Source organism: Haliaeetus albicilla, chromosome 19, assembly GCF_947461875.1.
Source record: "Haliaeetus albicilla chromosome 19, bHalAlb1.1, whole genome shotgun sequence".
Classification (NCBI taxonomy): Eukaryota; Metazoa; Chordata; class Aves; order Accipitriformes; family Accipitridae; genus Haliaeetus; species Haliaeetus albicilla.
In genome coordinates this window covers 24,018,772-24,043,484 of record NC_091501.1, presented here as the reverse complement: position 1 = coordinate 24,043,484, position 24,713 = coordinate 24,018,772, and the positions used below count along the sequence as shown (strand labels likewise).

Genomic DNA, 24,713 nt, shown 5'->3' with positions numbered 1-24,713 from the left:
AGACTTTTTCTGTTATAAAGATAGCAGAAGCATAGTTTTGCAGAAACTGTTCAGTTTTGGCTGAAAAGGAGTAAATAGCTAAAGGTAAGAAATAACATTTTCCTTTTTCAGTTGAAACACTTTCACTGAAGAGTCTTTAAAAAAATGGTGTTTGGTCCAATTCAGTGGTGGTATTCTTCATTTTGTACACTAATAGCATATGGTTAAATGCCACTCTTACGTGTACAGATGAATTATGTAACTTCATAAATGCCTTCTACTTCCAAAACCTTAGAATTCCACCTGTCCTCCAGAGTGAATCCATTCAGTACCGTTGAGTTCCTGCAAAAATACTTTCTGCAAAGATGACAGAATAGTAAAGCACCAAGAATGCGTAAGTTAGGATTCTGAGATTCTGTATTTAAAGCAGGTGTCGCTGTAGGTTGACAAAAGTTTCTTAAACCAGTAAAGACAGCAATAAAATGGTTGTCATTCTATCTCACAAACGTTTGTAAAGTTATGTATTTCTCCTTATGTCAGTCATTATTCCCATATAAATAAGCATGGTGCTTTAACTGAATACTTTCAATACTTTAAGTACTGCAGCAAAGTAATTGATTTCTTCTAAACCCGATAGTGTATGTACAAGGTAGACTCAGTCATTTTGACAAGAGCCTGAAAGCCTGTGAATAATTAAATCCAAAAAAATAAATTAAGCTATCTTTGATTTTTATCTTTTTTCTTACTGAAGTGGTGAAAAATGTTTTTTAGTTTTACTGTCTGTGTAGAAACTGTGTTGCTTAGTAGGCATTATTCTGATTTAATATTTAGTTAATAATGGATGATGGATCACATCTGATAGTGTAGCATATAGGAAAAGAAAGAGTTTGAACTTTGTTTAGACCTTTGGTCCTTGGCCAGTAGAGACTGGGGGGGGAGGAGGGGGAAGGAAAAACCATAGACCAACCTTCCCCACTCCCACAAATCCTAGTTGTAAATATGTATCATAAAATGTCTGTATTACTCTGCAGTCAAGCAAACCTATAGACAAATCTTTTCAGCACCTGCTAGTAATGCAGTGTTATGTCTAATCAGTGAACAGTAATAAGGAGGATGGTCAATGTATATTTACTTCTCATTTGCAAAAAGTTTTGATTAAAAAAAATCATATATGTGAATAAATACACTAGAAGTCTTGGTGTGTTCCTTTTTGAACCATAGTTTTTTCTATTATTTCAATTTTTTTTAATTTCCATTTTTCCATGGCTGCATTGCTTTGAGTTTTGTAAAAGTCTGCACTTAGAGGGAAATTGAGATTCGTCTTTTCCATGTGCTGCCCTCCAAACCCTCCCTCAGAGCAGCTGCAACATGGCCTGTTTTGCTTACCCATTCATTTTGTTACGCACTGAATCCTGAGTTCAGCTATCTCTGTGATGCATGGCTGTGGTGCAGTAACAGGGGAGATGAATTTTGGCCCATAGAAAAAAATAACGTAACAACATTATTTACAATTTCTATGAGTATTGCAACAGTTACCAGGGGGTTTTTTGCCAATTTTTATGCATGTATTTTTGAAGGACTGTGGAGCTTCTTGCCAAAAAAACCCAAACCAACACCACCCCCCCCCCCCCCCCCCAAAAAAAAACCCAAACCCAAACCTTTTTTTCTGAAGTAATATTTCTGAATAGCTATTAGGAATACAAATACGGCATATTTGTATTCTTTAAAAAGAAAAACAAGTTTCATCCTATGAAATTCTGATTACATCTTACTGTTTATGCTAAATGTGAACGCACTAAGTAAGCTCGGTGATCCTGTTAACAGAAGCGCATGTCACAAATCCCTGCTTCGTTCTACAGGTGCACTAGTGTTTCTGATTTCTGAGACACTCCATCTCCCTCTCGGTCTCCCCTCCAAATCATTTAACATTGTGTGATTATTTTTACTGGATGTTTTGTAGCTTTCTGAAAATGTTACATTTTGGTATGGTTCATTTTCAGGAATCTTATGTTTGTCACTTTATTTTCCTGAATTTCAGAAACAAAACACTTGGCTAAACAATGTTATCACTTATTGCATGAGTAGCTTTGGGATGCTGGGACTTAAGTTTTAGGACAGTGGCTTTGGTGCAGGAAGTTGTTTCCTGAGCTGGTAACTTACACAGATAAGTTCTACTGGAGGTGATAGAGGTGTTTTCAGAAGTGGTTCCTGGCTTTCTCCACTGTGATGCATTTCTAGTACTGAATCAGATTTGGTGTAAGGTAATGCTAATTTGGGGTGGGGGTGGAGGGGTGGTATCCATTGTTGCTTTTTACTGTTGTGTACAGAGTGTCCCTGACAATTCCCAAGGTTTGGAAACAAATTTATTGTCATTAGGACTCTGCTTACTGTGATGTTAGAACAGCTCTTACGTAGGTTCTGAACAGCCATGCAGTATGGAGAAAAGGAGGCTGAGGGGTGACCTCATGGCTCCCTACAGCTTCCTGAGGAGAGGACCTGGAGAGGGAGGTGCTGAGCTCTTCTCCTGGGGATCTAGTGAGAGGACACATGAGAATGGTTCAAAGCTGCGCCAGGGGGGAGGTTTAGACTGATCATTAGGAAGCATTTCTTTACCGAGAGGGTGGTCAGACACTGGAACAGGCTTCCTGGAGAGGTGGTCGATGCCCCAAGCCTGTCAGTGTTTAAGAGGCATTTGGACAATGCCCTTAACTACATGCTTTAACTTTGGGTCAGCCCTGAAGTGGTCAGGCAGTTGGACCAGATGATTGTTGTAGGTCCCTTCCAACTGAAATAGTCTATTCTGTTCTGTTCTATTCTATTAATAGCAACTAGTACATCCCTGCTTCAGTTGGAATGTAATACCTGTATTGCTTCCTTTTCTTCTGCTCTCAAGGAACATTATGTACCTATTAACACAGCTTTAAAGTGATTATTTCGCTCTTCTCTAGGCCCTTTAGTGATTAAAGTACTGAATTTCTAAATTTTTGTGAAGATATAGCATACATTTAGGATAACTGTCACTAAGAAATGAGTGTGGTCATGATAAAAATTTAGTAGGAATGAAAGGGATGACCTGTATTACATGTGTGAAATACTTTTGATATTTACACTCACATGTTTTCCTTTTAAAAAGGAAATTGTCAAGGAAGCATTAATGGAGGAGCAAAAACGAAGTGAAAAGGCAATTGAAGAAGCAGTGAAAAGGACAAGAGAGGAACTGATGGAATATATTAAAGAGCAGAAAAGGGTGAGTTACCAGTGGCTAACGGGTTTCACTTCATGCGGTGAGAAATTGGAGAAGTTTATTAATCCTGTCTTAAAATGCACAAGGGCACAGAATCAGGAGTTACATCTTCCGATTCGTCACTCCTTTTTTCAAACAATTTGTTGCATTGATATATTTCTTCATATATATTTATAGAATTGTCAGTTCATCACAAGCCAAAAAGCAGAAATGAATACATGGGTTGAAATTTACAGTATTTCTTATTACACTAACTTAAAGATGGGACATAAATGCAGTCTGTCAAATTCAAATTGTGATCTGAGTTCTGTTCATTGAAAGTATTTCAGTATCAATAACACATGCTATTTTATGTTCTCAACCCATATTATATGACAGCCTGAAAATGTATTGGTGTTCTATTGAGCATGATTTATAGTCAGTGCACTGTTCTTGTTATGAAATGCTGTAATGTTCTGAAACTTGGGTTCGGTTATTCTGTTAATGCTATATACTTGCAGTTTAATGCTTATATATACTCATTTGTATAAACAGTAAAATGAAACTTAAAAGACAGTTCAATTCGTTTTCAGTAGGAGGAGAAAAAATAACACATTTCTCCCCTTTGAGGCTCTTTAGAAAAATAAAAAAAAAAAAAATTAAACCCTCTTTCATATGGCAGTAGCAGCACAAGATCAAATTCAGTGATTTCAGTATTCTCAATAAATAAAATCACTAAGCTTGAATCTAATTGGTAGTCTTGTCCTGAGAAGGAAGTAGAAATAACGTGTTTGGCCTCTTCTTTTCCCTGCTTTTATGAGCTGAATAGTAGTATGGGAAATAAGATTTAACTTCAGAAGTTTCACTCTGCTACTAGTTAAGATTAATATTGGGTAAGCTCTCTTCCATTATGCTGTGCGTGGAGAAATTTCCATTTAGCAGTATGGGTCTTACTGGCAAAGGCATTTAAACAGATGTCCAGGGCAAAACACGATCCATAAGGGTGTTTGAGCTTATTGATATCTGAAGTTGGTCATTTACAAAGGATAAGCTGTGGGGAAAGTGAAAATGGGTCTACTATTAAAATAGCTTGTATCATAAGTAAATTGGTTAATAGGACCTCTAGTGCAGATCATCTAGTGCATCTAATGCAGACTCGTCACGGTTGACAGCTAGATCACGCCATTTTGAATTGACAGGTAATTTCCTGCAGGCACATCAATAGCAACTTACCTGTCCTTAATCTCTTTGGTTTCCATTTTCATCAGGAGTGGAGATTTTCTTCCACTTTATTTCCACCTACACACACAGTTGGAGCTCATTGCCATTATTCCATTGTCTGACCACTGTTAATGTCTCTTCTTGTTGTGAAGTTTTCATAAATCAGTGAAACAATGAAAATACCATCTTCAAAGAAACAAAATCCTCTTTGGCTTTTCTAGTAGGAGCATCATTTCCATTCATTTCATCGAGTTCTTGAATATCAAAGTATTTCAGTCAACTTTTTTCCCTTATTGATCAATTGACACATATCTCCATTTAAAAAAAAAAAAACAACAAACATATGTATGGACAGCTAGCTTTTTCTGGCATAAGATTTATGAAGGCTATCTGTATTTAAGTTGAGAGTGGAAGATGGTTTTAACTCCAAATCATTTGGCATAATAGCTTCTATATAATTATATAAGAGGCAGAGTAAATGGACCTTGGTCAAAGCCCATGCACCTGTCAGAGTAATAAATATACTTTATGGACTATACTAAAAAGTAACAGCTTATGGAAGGAATTCCTGGAAGGAACTCAGGGAAAATGCCTTGCTTTCCTGGCTGAGATTGTGATGTTTTTTTTTCTTGAGTGATGCGGGGAGTCCCACTTACACCCTTGCAAAGGTAGTGTACACCATATATGTTTCATCATCACTATTTTGAAAATAAGTTTGTACTGTCCTTCAAACCATGGGACATGGGCACAACAGTATTTGTACTTGGTTAGCAGTGGTTAAGTGCTTCAGGAAAAGACTCATAAACAGATTCTTATCCAGCTTATTTTGTAATAGTACAAAGTACATTACCTCATGGTAAACCTACTACATAGACGGTTTCAAAGTAGCTTGTAACTTGCTTAGTCATTTATTCCATTAAAAGTTTCTTTTAGCAAAAGTATAATAATTGTGAAATCAGTTTAAATCAGTTTAAGAAAATCAGTTGCATATTGGGCCAGTTATTTATTTGCTACAAATATTTTAAAATATTAATGAGCATTTACAGTTGTATCTGTGCTTGGATTCTTGGAAGAATTTCTATAACAGTTTATAAAAGTTGGATCTGACAATCCCACAAGTTTTGCAGTACGTTATAAATGTAATCGAGCATTACACTGTACTATATATAATAGTAAATTTTTACTTTGAGTTAGAAAGAATTGATTGGTAATGAATCTTTTTAAAAATAGATTGATTTGATAATTATTTGTAGAAGTCATTTGTGTCAACATAACATATACATTGAAAATAAACCATAGAAATCTCCTGTTGCAGTTCAAAAACTGACTTCAGTTATATTCTAGCTAACCATTTTTTAATTTTTTTTTTATTACACATTCCTGATGATCAGTAAACTTAAAATCTTGTAGGCGAGTGGAGGAACAGTAGGAAATATGAAGTTTGATATATTTGTTGTTGTTGTTTTTTTAAGGTCAAGTTCAAACCATCTTTATTCAAACAGGTATTAAATACATATTCTGAAACAGTCTAACCTACTGCATCTCAGGATTCAAAAGAGAACTTAGTTTCTATCACAGTCTCTCATTAGCCTTTCATCAGTGAGAACTGAAGCAAGAATGTGTAGCTTAGCCACACACCACAGAAATTGCCCCAGCAATTTAGTAATTATTGACCAAAATATGATACTTCACAAGTCTAGGGTTTGTTTAAAGAAACATGTAGTGATGGTTGTGGGGGTTTCTATTCATTCTGTGTCAGATTGTCTGATTTTGCACATTGGCTTCTGAAAGCGCTTTATTTATAACTAGATTTTCTGGAATAGGAAGGTTATAAGACTGGAATGGACTTTTGGGCTTATCAAACCAGTCTTTTGCTGTTATAGGTAATTCCTTTCCCAAGTGGTCATAGAAGCGTCATTTTGAAGCTCTTAGAGTAATCCTTTTCCAATTTATGGCATGAGCTGTATTAGGAATCAGTCAGTTCATGAATTTGCCATTCAGGTGGAGATAGTTGGTGTTTCTGTCCATTGTATATATCTGTAAAAGTATTAGGAGACAAAATAATACTGTAGTAATAATTTTGCATTAGTTTGCTCTGCATCCATACAGAGGATTAAAAGATGATCACAAAGTTAAGAGATTTTTGCCCTTCTAAGTTTCGTTCTCTTCTGTAATGTGGCCTTAGTGTAAATATTTGTTATTTTTGTGTATGGAATTGTTTGGAAATTCTTTCTGTAATCACCAATGAAGAGTCTTATGAACCTTTTTGTGTAAGGAGCTTTATCCAGTACGCCTTTAAATAAACAGTAAAAGTCCCATTTGATTTTGGTGTGAATACAAGTGCCTCAAAAATGTCAGCTTTATGCTGGAATGTAGAACTTCAATTGAATTTTCCTAGTTATTTTACAGGAATTCTTATTCTTTCAGTTATCCATGTTGGGTTTTTTACTGTGGGGTCATTTGATATTTTAAATAATTTAATTACTTGCATTTTTTTCTCTTTATGGTTACTTATTCATACTAGATTTTGTGCAAGACATTTATGCACTGTTTTCTCTTTGTGCTTAATTTTTTTTTTCCATTCCTGTGGTTGACTTTTCAATGTCAACAGTACTGTGCACTATGTGTTTTAAAATAATTATTTCCAGTAGTGTCAAATAATTGAACTGGCTTCTGAAAGCGTGACTTCACATTAATTTGGAATAGATTAGATCCAGTGTGAACTGAAATAATATCTTGGTGCAGAAATTTTTATTTCCTCTAGGTTTTCTTTATTGACATCTTTTCTACCAACTTTTCATGTATAAAGTGTATAAAACCTTTTTGTTTGATTGTTTGTTTTAAATTAAACCAAGAGGAGGAGATTCTAACTTATATTCTTCCTACTTTCCTGTTTCCAAAACACTGGAAAACTATTGAAATCCTGTATTTATCCTAGAATTTTTTGTGCCAATATCTAAAATTTTATAGGAAAAATCGCTTGAGAGAAATTTGACTAATTCAGATGGGTATATACCTCTATTGGGTCTGCTGTCTTAGAGAATAAAGGTTAAAATAAGTTGAAGAGCATGAAGATGTGTTGCACTGAGCATCTGTCAATCGCATGCTTAGTTTCACCTCAGTTCAGTTGAGGTGAGAGCATGTCTTGCTTGATTGTTCCTCCCCCCCTTTTTTATACTGAAGGTAAATTTAAATATATTCTCCATGTGTCATCTGAAATGCCCTTCTGGTTTTGTATTTCTAGTTATACATCATTATTCTGTTCTAATTCTTTTATGTTTAAAAAAGGTTCCTTCAGTAGGACCCAGGTAGTTCTCCCTGTAGGTCACTTTGCTTCAGACCTTTATTTCTTTTTAAAGCTATGGGTTTTTAACCTTTGACTGAGATTTAGTTGTTTATGATTTAAAATGCAGATGATTGATCTTTAAAATACCAGTGTTTTGCCACAACCATATAGAGCTAGTTTCATAAACACTGAACCATGTACTAGGGCAACAATGTTAAATACTTAATGTAACCGAAGCTCAAAAGTAATAACAGATCCTGTCCTTCAATGAATTTTAGTCCCCGTCATTTAGTCCCTCAACAATTTTAGTCCCCAACTTAATGGATAAAGCTGCTCTTCAGAGAATGTTCAAGTAGAAAATGCATTAAATTACATTTTAGCATTAAGTTAACTGTGAATGATTTTTAATCTTTCCCTTGCCTTCAGCATACCAACCATATATTAAGGAACTTAGTATTATTTACAAATTTGCAACATATTTTTGGTTTGGATATTTTGTTCTATTCTGTCTTTTTCTAGGTCACAAGAGGAACTTGATTTAGTTGTATTTAATATTCAGTATGTTCAAATTCTCATTCACTTGAATCAACATGGCTGCTGCAGGGAAGAATAAAAACAAACATGAGGAGTTCAGTACAAAAAAAAAAAATCACTCAAACTAGGATATGATTTTATTTTTTTTAAGACAGGTTGAAAATTAATTGCTCCCATTTCTGTTTCTTAAGGTATGGAAGTACTAGGTATGTCTCAGTTTATAAAGTGTTAATAAAGCAATTATTGCTTGATATTGATTTTTACATTTAAAGATACGCTATCGACATTACCATTGTTATATTGATAACTCATAACTCTTGCACCATTTGTGGTACTCTCTGCACTTCTATAACTTTTTCTCATCTTAATTGAAAGACATTTAAATACTTAAGAGGGGATTTCTCTGAAACAGATGTTTGGCACTTGCAAAGATGCAAGTTAATATTTTCCATTAATTTCAATTTTATTGGAATTTCTTGTTAAAAAAAATCGTCATATGGTTTTGGTTTCTGCATATGTCATGAAGAAGCAGTACACGAGAGCATGTCTTGGGTTTACCCCCTACTTTGTATTTGACCTGATCTTTTGTGCAATTGAAATACTTGTTATACATTTTTTTACTTGTTTTGTGGACACAGTTGAATTTTCCTTCATCATGTTGATGGTTTTTGTTTAGATATCATTACTGTAAAAGTATTCTTTATAAAAAGCAAGGAAAAAATACAAACATTCAGAAGTGTTTGTCTCAAGATAGGTGCTGTATTGTGTCTGTTCCAAGAGGCTGCTGTGATCTTATTTTACTGGAAGCCTCAAAACTGCTATCTTCTAACTTGGTCAATACAAAAGAGTCTTCTGATGGCAAAGTTCATTCTGTTTGCATGCAAACATGTTTGCATTTGAACACTGCATCACTCTCTACATCAAACTCTGCAATCAGCAATACTTAAAATATGACATGAATGATTATAAAGTGGTCTAGTAAATACAGTTAGAAGATGTCACCTGCAAAACAAGCAGGAAGATATACTTCTTCCCATAATATGGAACTCCTTGCCACCAGATGTTGTAGATGCTAAAAGCCTAAATGATTCTTTCTAAAAAGAAAAAAAAGACTAGATAAATTGATTGGAAGAAAATTCCATCAGGAGCTGTTAAATGCAAACGTATTCTGCTCTGGCTAAGGTAGTGACTGCATCAGTGCATGCTTGTTCTGTTATACTCTTCTAGGTGCTTGCTGTTTGCCTCTGGAAAAGATAGATGCTGCGCTAGATGGACCTTGGTCTGACACGTACTGACATGTTGTGTACAACCTATTCTTATGTTCTTGTTATGAAAACAAAGTGAGTAGACAGTAAAAATGATTTACACAACTGTATCTTTTTAAAAAAAAAAAAATGAAGGTGATGTCTGTAAGAAATGCCAAATCCACTGGCTGTGTGCTACATCATAGGGAAGTACAAAAGGAGGCACTTGGTTGTTTTCCATTTCCTCAAGGAGCCCAGTGTAGCAGCAGCTACCACACTTGTAGGACCTACCTGTGACTCATGTACAATTTGTTGCTTCAGTACTAAATATGGACATAATCTGATTTGAGTTCTTAGTTTGGCATATGTGCAATCAACTCTTCTGTGTCTACCAGAAAATAAATAAAAAAAGAAAGGATTTGTGGAAAGTGGTAGGATGCTAAAAATTAAATTATGACTCAAAGTCTAATTTCAAATATTTCTGCTTTTAATTGTCTCAGGAAGCTTGAAGAACCACGCTCTTAATAAATCCATTATGCTTTCATGTCATGAAGTAATACATACATGGACTTCATTAAGACTTTCTTTAAATGAAATTAGAAACTAAGTGAAAACTACTTGTAATATGCATGCCTTCAGCACACCATCCAGGCCAGGAGAGTCAAATGTTAATTTAAAGCATTTCTGTAAACGTTTTTAGGAGTGAAAACAAATAACAACCTTAACAAAAGCTTATCAGTTTGACAGCCTGTTTTAGCTATTGTATTTTCCTGGAATACATTTTTTCATGAAACACATGTCTTGTTAGGCAACGTAAATGAGATTTACTTTGAGAGTGGAGATAACATCTCTGACCAACTCTATGAATCTGTGTTTTGGAGGTTTACCATAAGTGTTCCTATGAATTCAGTAATTTTACTCTCTGTATACTGTAAGTATTTTCAGTGGAAGATACAGAACCACAGCAAGATTAGATGAATAAATGCACTTGCTATTATTCCAAGTTGTCAGCCTCACAGCTGTCATCTTCTTTTGGTCAGCAGCTGCAGCAGCAAGTAGAGCTTGCTGTAGTTATCCCCATTTGGTTCCTTGTTCATGCTACTCATGCTGTGGATCCCACAAGCTATGTAGCTGTCGTGGTTACACCATTTTTTTTGGTGGAAAATAATGAGGATTTTTTTAGGGTAAAAAATACCTCCCAGGAGCCATTTTCAAAATTACTTTCATTGTAAGCTTAGTGCCACAACTGAAAAAATACAGTTCCTTACTGAGATACGAAAGTTGCACAGAAGGCAGCCTTACTCAGAGGAAAATACACGGTGCTGCATTGAGCTTTCCTTAGAAAGAACAAGGGAAAAAAAAGCAGTAAAATTCTTTTATTATGACATCAGGAGATGGACTCAAGGAATATTTATGCTCCCAAAGGATATCTTCCGCCTGGAAAGCGGTCACTCAAAGAATCTGCTCTTCTAGGCTCCTAACTCGGGACATCAGATCATTTAAATGTTACCAATTTCAAGCTGCTGTGTAATACTGACTTAAGCAAGTATATGTCTGTCAGAGGAGACATCTGTACAGACTAGAATGCCACCCTGACTTCAGGCTGAGTGTTAGTTCCTCCTAATATCTACCACTCTGTTGCATGAGAAAGTTCAACAATATCACCGTCATACTTGCTTCCTACCTGTTTTGTGTATGCCCGTGTCTCTGCCGGTGGCTACCTCAGAGTAAGCAAAGTCTCTCAACTTCTAAAATACCTGCCTTATCAGTGAGGAGGTAGAGCTGGGAAAGGAAGAATTTAACTCCTATGTTGTACAGCAGTTAGCCACTCTTTTGACTCGTGCCAAACTGAAGAAAGCAAGACAATTTGCCTTCCAGTCTCCTGTTGTTCCTTCAGTAAGTGAACAGTAGGCAAACTGACAGAAATAGCGTAATAGTTTGAATTGTTTTTACAAATGCACTTCGTTTTTGGTCACCTTAAGGGTTACTTACAAGTAGATACGAAGCGTTCAGACAGAAATTCACTCCTGAAGGCTGGCCATACGAGAAGATATGTGTACCTCTGCATAGTTGCTCTGTTATTTATCCATCAAAATTGTCACAGAAAATGATCAATTAAGTTTTTCTTAAACAAATCAGACTAAAAGTTCTCCCTTTATATATCTTAGTACTGCAGTTGAAATAATATTTTAGTTCTTTACAATATTGGCAAAAATGCCTTAGTATATAGGCCATATAGTCTCCATGAGGACTTTGTAGTTTTTAACCCTTTTTATAATAAGAATTAGATCAAATTAATGGGGAAGATCAGCACAGTAGAAGAGAAACAAGAAGTCTGTCTGGTAGCTGAAACTGGGTGTGATTATAAAAAGTCATTTGAAAACAATGTTATTACCAGAAAACACCTCCAAACATCACTTTAATAGAAAATAACAATGGCTTGTTGGCCCCTGCTATCAGACAGATAAGTCTATGGGTTGTTTTTTTCCGCTCTGTTAATGATTTTTAATTTTCTACTTTCAAAGGTGACATTATCTCTGTAGAAAAATCTATATATGTAATTGGTGTTTCTGCCACTGAGGAAATGTCACAAGGCTGCAACCATTTTTATCTTACCCATACATCAGTCTTCAACCTTATTATCATAATTGTGGCACACTGCTATTAAAGCAGTTTTTATAGCATTTTGGCTTTCTGTCCAACTAAGAGTTGACATAGAGTTCAGCTATTGCTTATCTATATTCTGTCTTTCCTGAAATTATTAAATTGATTACCTTCTAGACATTTATTGTATAGGTAACTTCTCTTAGCTTTATTTAGCTGAGAATTCCTTGACCTTCTCACATTGACTGCACCTTTGCTTTCCTCTTTGTGCTTCTATACATGCATGATGGTATTTACATTTGCGATACATCTATTGGCAGTAACCATTGCAACTCAGCAAAATCTCCTCTTGAAACTTGAATACTAATGTAGCTTTAAATCCATGATAATTACACTAAAGAACTCAGATTCTTGCGGTGATAATCGCGCTTAGATTATAAATTATCTCTTTTACTTTATTTATATTGCCTAAACTTCCCAACTGTACCCATCCAGTCTTTTTTTTTTTATCTTAAGTAAACTTGCAAAATTATTCACTATTTCTAGTAAAGTATATATTTATACAATTGACTGGCATGATGATGAGTGGACTAAAAGAAGGAACCCTTCACCTGCCTTTCAGAAATACTGTGTGTGAATGTGGAATGATATGCTTTGAAAGGCTTCTAAAATACCTACAAATGTCTTGGGTTGAACAGAAAATAACTGTTACCATAAACTACTACAGTAACTTCAGTAACCAGACTGCACATATATAATCTGCAGGTTTTTAAACTGTATAGTTGACTTCATGGTTCCAAGAAGAGCGCTGATAGGGTTCATGTTGAGTACTGATGTGCTTGCGTGGTTAAAAAGCATTTGCTGCCAATCCTGTTCAGCTATATCTTAGAACAATATTGAGAATCCAGCACTCTGCCTTCTTTCCAATTATTTACTTCAGGAAAGGCATAACAAGCATGCAGCATCTGCTTATCCAATGCTTTCAGACCAAAATCTAGGAAGTCTGCAAATAAAAGTGGGGGGTTTCTACACAGTGATGTAGGCTAGGCCATGAATTGGCACCTAGTTGGTCACACTTCGTCATTCATATTGCCGAGCTGGTTTTAACAATTACTTTTCAAAATAAAGACCAAAAAAAAAAAAATCTTAGAATTCACTCAGTATATTGGATGGAAGTCTAGAGTATATCATAATGTCATATTCTTCAAGTGACCACTGTGTGTTAGCAGTGGAATGAGTCCTGTTAGAGATCCTGGCACACCCTTTCCTCTCTCTCCTTGGTAAATTGGTGACTTCACAATCTTCAAACTTTCCAGTTCTCCAGTGGCAGGTAAGCTGTCTTTAATCACTGCTTTGAGACACAGTTGCAGTCTACTCTGAGTCAGATTAATTTGCAACCCAGATTCCCATCTGGGAGAAGTGTATTAGAGCGGTGGTTATGTAAGATGCTCCATACATCCCATGTAGATCCAGACTGCATTTTTTCCCATATAGGGGATAGTATCTATGTGTCTTGTGACATTATAGAAGCTGGAGATAGGATGGGCAGGGCTGACCATTCCCTTCTTGGGCAAGAGATCCCAATTCCTTACCTGGGACAGAGGATATATCTTACAATTCATCACGTATTCTCGATCCATCTACTTGTGAGATTACAGAGAGCTACTGCTAGAGTCTCAGAAGAGAGAGAGGGGAAAAACTAATAGCTGGCACAGCACACTCTCACCCTGAATGCAGCGTATTTAGGAAAAGAAGGTTGGAATAAGAGAGAGAACTTAAACAGATGCTGGTGTGAAATGTTTCAGTAAGAGTTACGATACTAGTATATCTTATCACTGTGAATAGGGAGGACCTTTCTTGAAAAACTTGTGTTACTGATTGGTGGCTTTCATTTATTGATCAATTTGTGTTTAGTCACTTGCAAAATCATGCATCAAAAGCAGAGAATTTATTTTTGAACTCTTGTAGGTGAAACTTATGCCCTGCAGTGTTAGCTGGTTATTACCAGAATTTTTATATGTTATTGTTTTGCAAGTGTGCTTGATTTCAAGTGTCAAGCACAGCTTTCTTCTGAAGGTTTATTATTTGAAGACAAGTGCAAGTGGGAGAGGCTATGAAAATCAGTTTCTTTTAAGTTATTAATCTCAAATGAGTGATTTTTTTATTTTTTATTTTTTTTAATACTTGCTGTATTTTAATATGACTTAGAACAAAATAGGGTGTCATTGCCATTCTTGTTCCTGAGTGTTTGGCTTGGCATTTGATGCAAGGCCTCAATTGCAGGCTGAAGTGCCAGCAGCTGAAGCTGAAAACAAGACTGCGGTGGGCAAACTCAAGATTTAATTTCAGAAACAGTGTTTATATTTTCCCTGGGGCCACATTAATGAGAGTCCAAACCCTAAATGTTACCACCAACACATTTTAACAGACCAGTTTCCCAGTTTTTAAAGTGTGGTGTCACCTTAAGTATTTTTCTTTTAACTTTTTCCCCTTCTTCTGACTTTAAAAGAAAAGCAATAAAGCTGTATCATTTTTGGCTGAATTCAGTGTCATGTTTGGGGAACAAAGTTCTGTGTAATGCAACAAAGTTGCATTTAAAAACATTTAATCCTATCTTCTATTTCTGTATCAACTATTTTATTAATTCAGCTTTAAGTTACCAATGCGAAACTTCACGTTACTACAAAACACACCACTGTCTGGCATGTACATACGTGTTACAGGGGTCTACGTATCGATGTCCTGAACCAGCCTGATACCAGAACATCCGTGCCATGCCTGGGATGAACTTGTGACCAACAGGTCAGTGCCAAGAGAGACAGCAGTGATGGGGTCACCGAGAGTTCCTTAGCTCGGTTTCCTGCTCCCTCAGCTGGGCCTGTTTTGTGGCTTTAATAGGATTAAAGAAACATTTACATTGAGGCTTTAGGAACATTTTCACACTGCCCCTTTACCCAACTCAAAGAGTAGTATAAATCCAAAGGATTAAGTAAGGGATTTGTGTAAAGTTGTAGTGTAAGATGAGTTGGTGCACCTGGCTCTCCTTTTCCTCCTCTGTGAATAAGGCATGCTGAAGCAGTGTACTGCATGTGATACAGAAGCGAGCTTGGCGTTTTTTCCTGAACTTTTAAGTCTCTATAAGCTTTGAAATTATTGTTTCTAAATATTAAAATGAGATGGTAGTTTCTGATGAAGGAATGTAGTATTTCAATCTATAGATCCAATTAGACGTTGTTCTTCAGAGGGTCTTACGGCATTTTTCTGCCACTTTTCAATACTGAAACATGCATTTAAGAGAATTTTTCATTTCCTGGAAATTACAGTACTCTGTCTTTAAAAATGGAAAGGGGAAAAAGTACAGTTCTCTGCCACTTAGGTTCATTAAAATCCAAAGGAAATTGTTAAATAACCAAAATAATAATTTTCAAACTCCTTGAGTAATCATTTATACTGATGAAAGCAATTTAGTTGAAACTACATACATACCTATTGTATGGGTTTTGCAATTACTTCAGAGTAAAACTGCTGGAGCTTGAAATTCTTTACTTAAGTTAAAACTGTTTCATATATCCTTTTGTGCCTCACTGTATAAATCTACAAAGACCGAGATTATGCCTGTACTCTTTAGTCAGGCAAGATTCCAGCTGAAACTGAAATCAAGTGGTGTTATTGCTGAGAAAATACTGTGCCATCAAAGCCAAAAGAGGAAAAAAATAACAGGATGAATTATAATGTTCAACAGTGAGATGACTGGTTACTACACTATTTTGAAACTATTCTTGTGATTTAGATGTATTGTGATTTTAATCCAATGTGCATCATTATAATTACTTTAAGAGGTGTATCAATTTTGGATTTGGTCTGCTATCACATCATCATTCAACTTGCCCTGTGGGTATAGACTGTTCACATTAATAAAGATTTGCAGTGTACACTGTACTAATGTCACCCAGATGTATCCATCGGTGGATAGTGGTGCTGTTTTTCACATCATTAGGTGATTAAGCAACACCTGAGGTTCAGGGAAATGCAACATCTGTCATCCAGGATCCCTCGATTCTGCAAGTATTTGATAAGGAAACAGAAGAGAGACTTCCATACTTCTTTCCGTGGTCCATTAGGAAGGCTGTGTGTGACAGGAGGAAGTGATGCATCCTTACACACCTCCTGTCCCCTCTAAGCGAGGCTCTCCTGTATTATTCCTGATTAATCCTTCAGTGTTATAACTGAACAGTATTTTGTAGTGTACTTCTGGAAATCTGAGAGTTATAACCAGATCATTTGTTTTGAGATTGGTCATTTTGTGTTCTGTACAACTTTCTCAAAATCTGTTTTGAGATTAAGTAGAGAAAAAATTCAGTTCTTAATTAGATGTGTGGAATTACTCATTTTTAATGCAACTTGTGACTCTTGTCCATAGGCATTTTCATGAGAGCTTTAGATTGACTAAGACAAGCTAATTAAAAAAACCCAACAAACAAACAAAAAAACCCACGCAAAAAAAAACCCAGAAAAAACTATGGATCCTAGCGTATGAATGAACATGAATACCCTTATTTTACCGTCCTAGTGAGAAAGTTAGGTCAGCTGTCACTCCTATTAAAACAAAACCTTTATTCGTTTGCTGTCTTCTTTCAAAATCATCTATATGCTTGTAACCAAATTTGTATTCCAATGATTTGTATTTTATTGACATTTTTTTGATTCAGAATTTGTAAGTATGCATAATCAGGTATTTTGGTAACACAGCAGCAGTTATAAATTTTCTTTTTTAAGTTAGTGTAATCCACGTCACTTTGTACAAGGAGCAAAGTTTTATCTATTCAATATGATCAACTGGGATTAATTAAGGCTAAGCAAATTATCCGCAGTTTTATTTTCTTAGTCATAGGCCACATTCTTGGCTTTCTGTATGTCCCTGTTGTACCATTCTCTTGGCACCAAGGGGATCCTAAAGAGTCTCAGAAAGTTAATGATGGACGTGCCTCAGGAAGGGCATTTTGTCATCTACCTGCAAGGCTGTCAAACTGCAAGAGAGAAGAGAAGAGGCAATTGTTCCACTCTGCCATTATTGTGAGTTCTCAGTGCAAAGATCAGAAGTTGGGTCAAGGTCTCTTCCATCCCTAGATTTCTGTGATACCATTTTAATAATATTAGAATTGAGCCCCAAAGAGACAAGGACAGAATACAGAAGGCCTTTTTTTCCATTATGTTTCCATGACATGCAAGGACACTCTTGTGGTCTCCAGATTTGTGTTGTGAACATCCAGAGCTCACAAGCATCTTAATTTAAAAACAAACAAACCCCATGGTCTGTAGAATTCCTCTGTCCATGTACCAGGATAGGATAAGCCTACAGTAATTGCAGGGTCACCGCAAAGTCCCATTACTTAACGGATTCTCTTGGCTGTATAGCTTTGAGAAGGATCTATTTTTTTTTTGTTCATTGCACAAATAGAAGGAGTAGATAATGTTGTGCATAAGGATGGTTTATTCTGTTCCTAAATGTGTTTTTCTACAGTGGAAGAATATTCAGAGTTCAGTGTTTGTTTGGTTTTTTTGTACTGCTTCTCATTTACACCCAAGTCCTTTTATGTGGAGATACTTTACCCTCAGTAGTTTTATCCGCTTACTTTTTTGTTGGGTTTTAGCTGGGGAATTATTGGAAATGTTTCAGAACTGGTTATATGCAGACATTTTCAAGCTATTTTTATCCCAAATCTTGCAGCATCTTTGCTCTTCTTTTATGGTTTTTACCCTTCTGCTGCACTTTGATTTTTTTTTTTTTAAAAAGTGAATGGGAAAGTTGGCCTTACCATGTGTGTTTTGATGAAATCTTTCCTATCATTATTGCCTGCAGTTGAATTCCTGCAGCAAAGCCAGTGGGATCAAAATTTGAGACTTAGTCAAGTTGTCTATGAAGCTAGAGAAATATGTAAAGAAGTAAATTTTCTTACCTACAGCAATGGTAAGATTAGATGGATGAAGCAACACGATGTGCTTTCCTGTTTACTTTTTGTATTCAAGTCAGCATGAATAATAAAAAGACCAAGCAGTCTTTACCCATGTGTTAGAAATTTAGCAAGATGCTTCAATGACTTTTATATTTTTTATATATATAGTTTATATATATATATATCTCTGTTATTTTTCTGCTTTGGCTGTAGACTACTGACTCATATTATTTGGTCAAGTGTATTTTTTCCCTCCCTTGCCCTCCCCCTCCTCCCTGCCCAGCTTAGCAAGTTTCTTGTCTTTTTTTTTTTTTTTTAATAATGTAAAATAAGGTATTGCCAAGGTAAAAAACCTACTATTCTATTTGCGGTTGTATGTCCTTGATAATGTTGTTTCACTCCAAAGCGTGAATATGAAGCTGCATCTGGAAAAGAAGAAGAATAGCTAGTCTAATAACCAAAGGAAGCTGCTCTAGGGAATATACTCGTGTTGTTGAGAAGTCTCCACTGGCTGGCAGTTGCAGAATTAATTTGGAGTTGTGTAGAGCATAAAGCCTGCAGTTTATTACGTTTTGCTGATGATTTCTTCCTCCTCCTTTAGAATCTTCTGCTTGTGGTATTGTAAGTGATGACCTGCTGAGAGCCATGGGTGCTCAATCTGTGTATGTTTTGAAACAAGGAGGTCTTGTCTTTGATGACATTGGTTGTAGCTGCAGCTTTATGAAATGCTTCTCCAGCAGCTGTCCTGAATTTTGCTGCAGTAGTTTGGCTTCAAATTCCCAACTGAGGTTTCCAGTAAAATGTGTGTCTCAGTAAAAAGAATTAGCAAAAGCTGCAGTCCTCTCAATACTGAAGGAGTAGTCCGGTAATAAGTGTGGTCTCAAAAATGCCTATCTGAATAGTTTAAAATTAATTTTCTGTTCCTTGAACCTTAATGCTTACTGTCGTGGTTTCAGCCCAGCCGGTAACAAAGGACCACGCGGCCGCTCGCTCACTCCTCCCGCCCCCCTCCGGTGGGATGGGGGGAAGACGGAGGAGAGGAAAAAAAACCAAACCTGGAACCTCGAGGGTTGAGATAAAGGCAGTTTACTGGAACAACACAAAGAAATTGCAACAACAACAACGGTACTAATGAAAAAGTATACAAAAAGAGTGATGCACAGTGCAACTGCTCACCACCCGGGACCCGACGCTCTGCCACTTCCCCCACCGAAAAGAAGAGCCCACCCCCCGGCCCGCTCCCCCTTTATATACTGAGCATGATGTCACATGGTATGGAATAGCTCCTTGGCCAGTTCAGGTCAGCTGCCCCAGCTATGCCCCCCACCTCCCAGGTTCCTGTAAAAATTAACTCTATCCCAGCTGAACCCAGGACATTATCCACCCCTTATTCTATACCATCTACATCATGCCCAGATCTTACATTTTCCAATCGACCACTACCACTTCCTTGTCTTATATATATAAGTATATGGACTTGCGTCCGTCCCCGTCGTCCCCCCGCACACACACACACACGCGAATGGTATTCCTTTAGCGTATGGGCTATTCCTCTAATGTGTCCATTGATTTTATTTAGTCCATGACTTTGGGGCTCCATCTGTTGTAACAGTTCTTCAGGATAAGAGAGATGGTGTGAGATGGTGGGTTGTTGTATGCTGCCTCTGGAACTTGTGGCTAGTACATTTGGTGCAACTCACGCCCTTGTTCTGCAGGTCGAGGATGTTGATCTTGAGGAAATTGCTGGGTGTCAGTTCAAGTTCTGTCGCTGTTGTACTTGGCTTAGTTTCAAAGTCCATCCCGCAGTCATTTGGGTAATTCTTACAGTAATACCCTTGATATGGCATATAGACACTATAGATACAATGACATGCATTGGCAGGGTATTTAGCAGTTAGGTATCATACAGCCCAATTCACTGGCTATTCTCTCCCAAAATCAAATCTCCCTGAGGTACACATCGAACTTCCCCATCCTTCTGCATCACCCACCAGGTGTACCCAGGTCCCTGAGCAAAAACAACCCCTTGAATGGGTTTGCCTCTGCTTGAGGGAGGACTAACCCAGACTGTCTTTCCTAACATACTCCTCATGCGCACTACAGGGACTTTATCGCCTTCTACAGTATGTGGAAGTCTTGGTTGGGCGGGGCCAGCCCGATTGGCGGATCCTCTAGTATTAACTAACCAGGTGGCTTTTGTTAAATGTGTATCCCAATGTTTGAAAGTCCCACCCCCCATCGCTCTCAATGTAGTTTTCAGCAGTCCGTTGTATCGTTCGATTTTTCCAGAGGCCGGTGCGTGATAAGGGATGTGATATACCCACTCAATGCCGTGTTCTTTGGCCCAGGTATCTACGAGGTTGTTTCGGAAGTGAGTCCCGTTGTCCGACTCGATTCTTTCTGGGGTGCCGTGTTGCCATAAAATTTTCTCTTCAAGGCCCAGAATAGTGTTCTGGGCAGTGGCATGGGACACAGGGTATGTTTCCAGCCATCCAGTGGTTGCTTCCACCATTGTAAGCACATGGCAATTGCCTTGGCGTGTTCGTGGGAGTGTGATATAGTCAATCTGCCAGGCCTCCCACTGTTTATATTTCAGCCATCGCCCCCCATGCGACAGGGGTTTTTGCCGCTTGGCTTGCTTAATTGCGGCACATGTTTCACATTCGTGGATGACCTGTGCGATAGTGTCCATGGTCAAGTCCACCCCTCGATCTCGAGCCCATCTATATGTTGCATCTCTCCCCTGATGGCCTGAGGTATCGTGGGCCCACCGAGCCATAAATAGCTCACCCCTACGTTGCCAGTCCAGGTCCACCTGAGACACTTCAATCTTGGCGGCCTGATCTGCCTGCTGATTGTTTTGATGTTCTTCAGTGGCCCGACTCTTGGGTACATGAGCATCTACATGACGTACTTTTACCACTAGCTTCTCTATCCGAACAGCGATATCTTGCCACAGTGCGGCAGCCCAAATGGGTTTACCTCTGCGTTGCCAGTTGCCCTTCTTCCATTGCTGTAGCCACCCCCATAGGGCATTTGCCACCATCCATGAGTCAGTATAGAGATAGAGCACTGGCCACTTTTCTCTTTCAGCAATATCTAATGCTAGCTGGATGGCTTTCACCTCCGCAAACTGACTCGATTCACCTTCTCCTTCAGCAGTTTCTGCAACTAGTCGTGTAGGACTCCATACAGCAGCCTTCCACCTCCGATGTTTTCCCACGATGCGACAGGACCCATCAGTGAACAGGGCATATTGCCTCTCATTTTCTGGCAGTTTATTATACAGCGGGGCCTCTTCAGCCCGTGTCACCTCCTCCTCTGGCAACATTCCAAAGTCTTTGTCTTCTGGCCAGTCCGTGATCACTTCTAAAATTCCTGGGCGACTGGGGTTTCCTATGCGAGCCCGTTGTGTGATCAGTGCAATCCACTTACTCCACGTGGCATCAGTCGCGTGATGTGTAGAGGAAACTTTCCCTTTGAACATCCAGCCCAGCACTGGCAGTCGGGGTGCTAAGAAGAGCTGTGTTTCAGTACCAACCACTTCTGAAGCGGCTCGAACTCCTTCATATGCTGCCAATATCTCTTTTTCAGTTGGAGTATAGCGAGCCTCGGATCCTCGATATCCCCGACTCCAAAACCCCAGGGGTCGGCCTCGGGTCTCTCCAGGTGCTTTCTGCCAAAGGCTCCAGGTAGGGCCATTCTCCCCAGCTGCAGTGTAGAGCACATTTTTAACATCTGGTCCTGTCCGGACTGGCCCAAGAGCTACTGCATGAACAATCTCCCGCTTAATTTGTTCAAAGGCTTGTCGTTGCTCAGGCCCCCATTTAAAATCGTTCTTCTTCCGGGTAACTTGGTAGAGAGGACTTACAATTTGACTGTAATTTGGAATATGCATTCTCCAAAAGCCCACAACACCTAAGAAAGCCTGTGTTTCCTTTTTATTAGTCGGTGAGGACATAGCTGCTATTTTGTTGATCACGTCCGCAGGGATCTGACGACGCCCGTCTTGCCATTTTACTCCTAAGAACTGGATCTCCTGCGCAGGTCCCTTGACCTTACTTTCTTTTATGGCAAAGCCAGCCTTCAAAAGGATTTGGATTATTTTCTTCCCTTTCTCAAAAACTTCTTCTGCCGTGCTGCCCCATATGATGATGTCATCAATATATTGCAGGTGCTCTGGAGCTTCACCTTTTTCTAGTGCAGTCTGGATCAGTCCATGGCAAATAGTGGGGCTGTGTTTCCACCCCTGGGGCAGTCGATTCCAGGTGTACTGGACACCCCTCCAAGTGAAAGCAAACTGTGGTCTGCACTCCGCTGCCAAAGGAATGGAGAAAAATGCATTAGCAATGTCAATTGTGGCATACCACTTAGCTGTCTTTGATTCCAGTTCATATTGAAGCTCTAACATATCTGGCACAGCAGCGCTCAGCGGTGGCGTGACTTCATTCAGCCCACGATAATCTACTGTTAGTCTCCAATCCCCATTAGATTTCCGCACGGGCCATATGGGACTATTAAAGGGTGAGTGAGTCTTGCTGATCACTCCTTGGCTCTCCAATTGGCAAATCAGCTTATGGATGGGGATCAGGGAGTCTCGGTTGGTGCGATATTGCCGCCGGTGCACCGTCGTGGTAGCAATTGGCACCTGTTGTTCTTCAACCTTCAGCAACCCCACAACCGAAGGGTCCTGGGAGAGACCAGGCAGGGTAGACAGCTGTTCAATCTCCTCCGTCTCCAATGCAGCTATACCAAAGGCCCAACGGTACCCTTTTGGGTCCTTGAAATACCCCCTTCTGAGATAATCTATACCAAGGATGCACGGGGCCTCTGGGCCAGTTGCAATGGGGTGTTTATGCCACTCATTCCCGGTTAGACTCATTTCGGCTTCCAATACGGTTAGCTCTTGGGATCCCCCTGTCACACCAGAGATACAGATGGGTTCTGCCCCTTTATAACTTGATGGCATTAGGGTACATTGTGCACCAGTGTCTACTAGAGCCTTATATTCCTGTGGGTCTGACGTGCCAGGCCATCGAATCCACACTGTCCAGTAGACTCGGTTGTCCCTCTCCTCCACCTGGCTGGAGGCAGGGCCCCTCTAATCCTGGTTAGAATATCTGTTACCCACTTTTTGCACATGTGAATCAGAAGTCCCTTCAAGAGGATCAGAAATGAGATCGGCCCATCTACTGCGCCCGGGGGACTGCTCACGGGAAACTGGAGCAGCAGTTTTCCAAGAAGAATCTTCTTTTCTGGTTGCTTTTTCTCGCAACTCCCGTACCCGTGAATCCAAGACTGAGGTAGGTTTTCCATCCCACTTCCTCATGTCCTCTCCATGGTCACGCAGGTAAAACCACAGGTTAGCCCGTCGTGTGTACTTTCTCTCTCCTCTCTCTTGGGCAGAGGAACGCTTACTCCCAATAACTGCAATGCGGGCCTGTACAGGTGAGGAGGAGGACATATCTACTTTGAATTGCTGGAACTCTCGGGACAATTCCTCTACAGCTGAGACACAGGCCCGTAGGGAGGAAGAGAGACTTCCTTCATATTGCCGGAGTTGGACAGCCAATTCATCCACCGTTTGTCCATAGCCTTCTTTCCAGGACATTACTGCCAATGAGTTGGCATAGGTTGGTGGTGCACTTCGTAGAAACTTCCGCCACATCGGTTGTGTGCATTGGACTTCATCTGGATCTGTGGGTGACTGCGCATTTTCTGGATCATTATAAATCACCTCCAGCATGGCTAATTCCCTCAGGTACTGGATACCTCTCTCCATGGTGGTCCACTTGCCTTGGTGACATGTAACTTCATCCCTGAAAGGGTATCTTTCCTTTACACCTAACAGAAGTCGCCTCCAGAGGCTGAGGACTTGTGTTTTTCTCCCAATTGCCTTGTCGATACCCCCTTCTCTAGACAGAGATCCCAACTGCTTGGCTTCCTTACCCTCTAATTCCACACTACTAGCCCCATTATCCCAGCATCGGAGCAGCCAGGTAACAATGTGCTCACCTGGGTGGCGGCTAAAATCTTTTCGCATGTCACGCAACTCACTCAGGGATAGAGATCGGGTAATTATTTCAGGTTCTGCCTCTTCCTCCTGTTCTCGCGATGACCCTGGTTCATCTTCATCTCTCACTGAGCGAACTGATTTCTTTGTGTGTTTCTTTTTCTGTACAGGGGCAACTGATACTGGCACAGGTTGGTTCTCTGGTTTAGTGGCAGTATCTGTCACCGGGGTAGGGGCAGCCATGGTACCTGTTGTCGTGGTAGGGGCGGCCACGGTGCATGTTGTCGGGGTTGGGGCAGCCACGGTGCATGTTGTCTTGTTTTCCATCTTTTCCCCCTTTTCCCCCTGGGGGTGCTGCATAGTATCAAGCAGGGTTTGGTAGATACCGGCCAGGGCCCAGCACAGTGTAGTGAGTTGTGTGTCTCTGGGATAGCCACAGCATTTTCCTTTCAAAAATTCTATCACTTCATGAGGGTTCTGCAGTTGTTCGGGAGTGAACTTCCAAGTCACTGGAGGTGAGAAGTTCTCTAGATACCTGCCCACATCCTCCCACACGCCGTGCCACCCATGAATATCCAGCTTTGGGACAGATCTCTGGGTGGTACTCTTAAAGAGCCTCTTTGTAGCCCTAGACAAGACCTGAAACATAGTCAGG

The 24,713-nt window shown here is 39.2% G+C and overlaps 1 protein-coding gene across 8 annotated transcripts in view; it reads left to right on the top strand.

The window, feature by feature from the left end:
• The window catches only part of CCDC91 (coiled-coil domain containing 91), a 159,649-nt gene that overhangs the window by 118,316 nt on the left and 16,620 nt on the right, over positions 1-24,713 (top strand). For 7 of the 8 annotated variants that reach the window (XM_069806818.1, XM_069806822.1, XM_069806819.1 and 4 more), the window contains one exon: positions 3,113-3,226. In XM_069806818.1, the coding sequence (XP_069662919.1) occupies positions 3,113-3,226 (114 nt within the window). Of the gene's footprint in view, positions 1-3,112; positions 3,227-5,895; positions 6,442-24,713 lie in introns of those variants that run through there. The other variant, XM_069806823.1, reaches the window with a different exon arrangement.